At 40.5% G+C, this 6,394-nt stretch overlaps 1 protein-coding gene across 1 annotated transcript; it reads left to right on the forward strand.

The window, feature by feature from the left end:
• Positions 1-4,202: 4,202 nt before the first annotated feature.
• On the forward strand, positions 4,203-4,736 carry LOC149164082 (uncharacterized). The gene has a single exon (XM_089429363.1). The coding sequence runs from the start codon at positions 4,203-4,205 to the stop codon at positions 4,734-4,736; it is 534 nt and encodes a 177-aa protein (XP_089285489.1).
• The last annotated feature ends 1,658 nt before the right edge of the window (positions 4,737-6,394 follow it).

A 6,394-nucleotide genomic window follows, 5' to 3' on the forward strand; every position in this document is an offset into this window, starting at 1 on the left:
GTGATTGCAATCACGTTTTTTCATCTATTTCTCATTTTTTGTGTAGCAGGGTCCATCGAAAGTATGCAACATGGGTACTCTTTGGATGAGGAATTAAATTTTGCATCCAATGAGTACTCCCACTCGAAATTTGAGTAAAACCTTAGGGAGATAAGTTGAAAATACGAGTTGAAAAAAGTAGATTTATTATTTTTTAATCTTTGTACTTTTTACTCCAAAAATGGTGAATCATCCCCCATGGTTGACATCATCATCTTGAATCCTATTGGTTCTTATAAAGTTTATTTTGGTTGTACATTTTTCTTAGGAGACCCATTTTAGACCTCAAAATTCTCCTAAGGTATATTTGGAGCTAGGAGAAAAAGAGTTCTTCACAATAATTTTTTCCAACTTCAATAGACATAACGAGGGTTTTTGAAGGAGGAACTTGCTTTTCTAATAATGTTGGGAACTTCATGAAATTTAGGAAAGAATGGTACAATCATGAGAAGGAATACTTCCTTACCACCTGAATACGGGTTTGACTCTTTTCTCTTCCAAAGGAATATTGAGAGGAAGATTCAATCCTTAAAGGCATTGGCAATGCCACTGGGAGTTTTATCAAGGTTTATGAGGGAACTAAGAGAGTTTAATACACATCTTATGCAAGTATATGTGCCCATATAAATATATTTTTAGCATCTTCCAACTTTAATAGACATTTTTTATTAGGAGAATCTTTGGAAACAGACATTGGATTATGAAAATATCCAATTTCGATGCAACAATTTCTATGAATATGGACATATTTTAGATACTTCCATCTAATTATAAATGATTTACCAGTAGATCAAATCAGCTCATAAATAGAAAGAGGTTTTAAAAAATTATCCCAAAGGAAAAGGAATTTGAGGCTTTAGAGAGCCACAAATTCTAGTCATAACCCTAGATTTGGAAATATATTCATGTCTCTCTTCTTTGGAGGACCTTCACCCAAAACAATAATCAATCAATCCATGATTTATCTATTGGAATTATTCTTAAGTCTTCTCCACCCCGCAACAAGCCCGAGAAGAAGAACCCAAAATTTCATCAACAAAATCCTCTATCAAAGGAGCCAACTAGCTTAATAATGGAAGAGGATGAGACTCAAGGCCTCCTAGAAGACATGGATTTGGATGATCCACACCTTATTTCTCTAGTAGAGACCTACAAAAGCCTACCTCGATAAAGATCAAAATTCCATGCCAAACCATCATATCAAGACTCCTTACAAGGCATATCTCAAATCCAAGAGTCAAACAAATAATGCTTAATTTGATTCAAGTTTCCTAAATTCGTATTTAGGAGTTCATATGCAATGTTTCAAATATCCCCCCAAGTTGTTCAATGAGGAAAGAAAAAAGGGACACAAGAGCACTAAGGCCATGATCCAAGAAGATGGAGAAAAGCTAGTCAACTTAGGGAAAGTCATGCCAATCTAGGAGGAATTTCCTCCTTCTTAATCCAAAATGCCTTTAAGTTTTTATATTGAATCTTTAGAGAATAAGTATGTTCTTTCTTGTAATTACTATCATGGTCAAACTCTAAGAGTTTGTTGTTGATTAGTAGATGTACTAGTATCTTTGGTTGATAGGCCAATATTTGTAGTTCTTTTATGATAAATAATAGTTTCCAAACCTTGAAAATTTATGGTAAATGTATTTTTTTCTTAATGAAGGTATCTTCTAATTTGCTCAAAAAAGTAAAAAAAAAAAATCTAGACTTGCTACAAAGAAGGGGGCAAGACTTTAAAAACTTACAATAATATGGAACACGCTGAAATCTTGAAGAATTATTTGAAAATTTGACTTCTGGATAATATAACATTTTTCCTCTATATTTGAGCCAAAACCATTATCAATATGTGAATAATAAAGCAATCATAGAAAAATAGTTTGGGAATCATAGAAAAATATAATCTCAAATAGAATTTTGAAGGGTTTTTTAAAGTTATCAGTGCACTATATTATTTTGTGATGCACCTGTGCATCTACGTATAACAAATGCATCATTGCACTAAATCATGATACACACCCAAGAGTGACCTTCATTTTTTCCTTTGCAAAATTTTAATTGGGCAGGTTTGCATTTGTATTTTGTCAATTAAATTCTCTAGCAATGCAATTTTACATAAAAATATCACTAGTGCCCTTTACACTATATAGCACATTGAAAAAGGTAAATTAAAAGAAAAAATGTGTGTGTTTATCATCATTGCACCAAAACCTAGAATGAAAAAATGAGCAAGAATTTCATTTTTTAAAACGAATATTTAATAATAAGAACCCTAACTGTTATTTCATTCTTTTTCCATTTGTCAAAATTTAAAGGGAAGATTTGTGTAAGATAGATTCACCAACAAATATGTTGAAATGGGCACTTTTTTAAAGAGCTAAATTTTAAATGGATCACTATAGATCACATGCAAATATTACTTTATTCTATTGATAATATCATTCTTTTCCGGTAGGACGGTTTTGGCTCTGCAGCTAGGGTTTGAGCAAACCCCATGACGGCACCGAGTCTTCAGTCTTAGCGGCGTTGCAGAAATAGGTTAATGCAGAATGACTACAATATTCTAGCATAGAGCATACGAGAATGGGTAAATCTCGGGGGGCCTCAAAGCCCTCCCCAAAAGTTGAAAAAGAACCGTCAGCGCAACTCGAAGCGACGCACTCGGGAATGGTACATGAGGAAGGTGTTAACAGAGAACCCCCTCAGCAAGACAATACAAACGCGCCCCTCAACCAGGTAGGAAGAAATAATGAGATACCAGAAAGAGATACAATGCACACAGAAGCACCAAAGGTAACCTCGAACACATGCAAACCCATAGCAACTGAAAGGCCAAGAATAGAACTACCCAGTCACAGAATCAATGGGAGAATCCAGTATATGAGGGATCATGCACTCATTTGAAAATTTATCAGATTCTGGCCAACAGAAAGAGCATTGCAGGGATGGATCTCGGCCAAATGGAAACCCAAGGGCCATGTCACTCTATAGCTAGGGCCAAAAGGGTTCTTCACGGTGATTTTTTTCTGCATCAAGGACAGGAACCGAGTAATGGATGAAGGGCCATATTTTTTCAACTCATCTGGTCTCTATTTACGGGAATGGGTAGCAAGATTCAACCCGGATAAGGAGGATCTTAGTTGGGCACCAGTATGGATCAGAATGTACTCACTGCTAGAGGAATATTGGGATGAAGAATCGCTAAGAGACATAGGAAATGGACTGGGGGAATACATAAAAGCAACAGAAGAAACGAAATTGTGCAAATACACATCCTACACTCGCATCTACGTCTTCATGCACTTGGACAAGGCCTTACCAGACTCAGTAAGTCTCTCTCACGATGATTATGAATGGACTCAACCATTGGATTATGAACATGTCCCCTTTCGTTGTCGCAAATGTCATGCGCTTGGCCACCTCTTCAGGGATTGCCCTCTGAACGCCAAACCCCAATCCCCCAATCCCTCTGACATGCAAAACCAAGATGGGTTCACCAAGGTTACCAATCGTAAAAGATCGCATAGAAAACCCTCAAATGGGAAGAAACCCCAGCCAGAAGCTTCATCCCTCCCTTCAACTAGCAACAGCTTCGAGATCCTGGCCAATACCACTGAAGATCCCCTGCATTCTATCCCAAAGCTCCAGCCTCTCCCAGCCTCTACTATCCCCCCTCCCCCTGGATCCTCTTCCCCTCCCAGTCAACCGGAAAAGAACCTCGGGCCTCCTAAAGAAACCAGAAAGCTCTTGAGTGGAAAGACAAAGGATATGGAGGTGGACGCCCCCTTCATCCAAACTATGAATATAGCCATAGTCCCAGAAGATACGAATCAACCACAAATGATGGATGAAGAGCCGAAAAGTATCGACCTAGGAGGACTCGATATCCTAGAGCTAGAAGCAGCATGAAAAAAGAAGTAGTTTGACAAGATACCGGAGCACCAACTCAACACGCTGGAGGCCATTCTAGCCAGAGCGTACCATCAACATCAGTTAGGAATCCAACTAGGCAGCCACTGAGACGGGAGCCTCACTCCAAAATATTCCAAGAAAAAAGGGCAAAGAACCGACCTTCAGCGAACAATTGCATTAGGGAAAATCCTAGTTGACTCAGGAAGATATGCGAAGCTGACAAAGTACTACAAACCCACCATCAATAGTGAAAGATGAAGCTCACATCATGGAATGTAAGGGGGCTCAATAGCCCAGGAAAACACAGAATGATTAATAACATGATAAAACAAGAAAGGCCACAAATTTGTTTCCTTCAGGAAACGAAATGTAACAGTGATACTCTGGGAAACATACTCTCCAGAGCATGGGTAGGTAGTAGATCAGTGGCAGTGGATGCCTCTGGGGCATCTAGCGGGCTCGCTATAGCATGGAACCCGCAAGCGATAGCGCTCTCAGATATACACGCATCCCACCACATCATTCAAGCAAGCTTTCACATTCTAGGTACCAACATTCATGGGCATCTAACGAATGTCTACTTCCCTCAGGAAGCGGGCAGTAAAATTGCTTTATTAGACACGATAGAAGCACTGAGTCTACACAGAGTCCACCCCCTATGGATTATTGGAGGAGACTTCAATATGATAACTAAATTAGAGGAAAAGCAAGGAGGTCGAACAAGGTTGGAGCAGGAAAATGAGCACTTCAAGGAGTTCATTCAAAACAACGCCCTTATTGATACTTAGTTTTGCAATGGAACGCACACATGGAGCAACCGAAGGATTGGAAGGCATCAAATTGCCTCCAAGTTAGACCGATTCCTTCTAACTGACAACGCAGTCCATTTAGGAGGGGACATAACAGCAGCAATTCTCCCGTATGCAGGCTCTGACCACTGGCCCATCGCCCTTCAGTGGCAAAGACCGGGTAATGCTAATAAGAGACCATTCTGCTTCGAGGCGTTCTGGCTCACTCATCCCGCATTCAAAGACTTCATCAGAAATACCTGGAACATTTATCAGCCGCCTGAAGGTTCCAAAATGTATCAGTTTCAACAAAAACTCAAGTATCTCAAAACTCATATCAAGCTCTGGAATCAAGAAACCTTTGGAAACATTTTTCAGGCGCAACAGAACCTAAATAGGGAAATGGAACAGCTCCAACAGAGAATAATCATAGAAGGGCACAATGAAGAAACTCTGGAACAGGAGAAACACATTCATTACCAATTAGAGGAGAGGAGAAAGCAGGAGGAAATATTATGGAAGCAAAAATCAAGGATAAGATGGCTGAAGGAAGGGGAGAGAAACACCAAGTTCTTCCACAGAACAACTATTCAGCGAAGAATGCATAACTCTATCCCTTTCATTCAGAAGCAGGGGGGGGAAGAGTAGAAGAGCATGATGCGATTGAGCAAGAATTCATAAGGCATTTTCGGCAGGTTCACCAAGAGCCCCAAAAAGACAGAAGGCCGGCCATTGAGAAAATCACTCGAAATGTGCCAAAACTCATCACCGAAGATCACAACAAGCTCCTTCTTCGCCCTGTTCAACAACAGGAAGTGGACACTGCAATGCATCAGCTCAAGGAAGGAAAAGCCCCCGGCCCGGATGGATTCACAACCACCTTCTTCCATGCCTTCTGGGATTTAATCAGAGATGAAGTCTGGCAAGTAGTTGAGGAGTCGCGCACCTTGCACTGGCTTCTACCCTCTCTCAATTCTACTTTTATTGCGCTCATTCCAAAGGAAGAAGGCAGTATCACCCCAGACAAGTTCCGCCCAATTGCTCTATGCAATGTAATCTACAAGGTGATTTCAAAGGTCATAGCCAACAGATTAAAACCGCTACTGCCCCTGCTCATCTCTCCTGAACAATCTGGCTACGTGGAAGGATGACATATCCTAGACAGCATCATCCTCTCGCACAAAGTTATACACTCTCTCAAGCACACCAAGCAAGCAGGTATGATACTCAAGTTGGACTTGTCAAAAGCTTTTGATAAGTTAAATTGGATGTACATACAAAAAATGTTGTTAGCTTTTGGCTTCTCTCCTATATGGGTTCGATGGATTCATAGCCTCATTTCCTCGACTTTCTTCTCCATTCTTGTCAATGGCATCCCATCCCGCCCCTTCAGACCCTCTCGAGGTATCCGGCAGGGCGATCCTCTGTCGCCCTTCCTTTTTGTTCTTATGGCTGAAGGATTAGGACACCACATTACTCAGGCTCGCCTTGCCCAGCAGATCAAAGGTCTTTCCATCCACAACTCTCCTGCTCTTACCCATCAGCAGTTTGTCGACGACAACATGCTGTTCGGGTACCCCTCTGTCCAAGAAGCTTCTATGTTCAAATCCCTGCTGAATGATTTCTCCGAGGCCTCAGGAACTAGTATCAATAACTCC

The sequence above is a fragment of the Pinus tabuliformis genome, chromosome 5_1 (assembly GCF_031772625.1).
Source record: "Pinus tabuliformis cultivar Carrire ecotype Pingquan chromosome 5_1, CPIR1, whole genome shotgun sequence".
In the NCBI taxonomy this organism is placed as follows: domain Eukaryota; kingdom Viridiplantae; phylum Streptophyta; class Pinopsida; order Pinales; family Pinaceae; genus Pinus; species Pinus tabuliformis.

What these genes read in the sequence shown, in the direction of transcription:
- LOC149164082 (XM_089429363.1), top strand. Translation starts at nt 4,203, where the DNA reads ATGAAGCTCACATCATGGAATGTAAGGGGGCTCAATAGCCCAGGAAAA.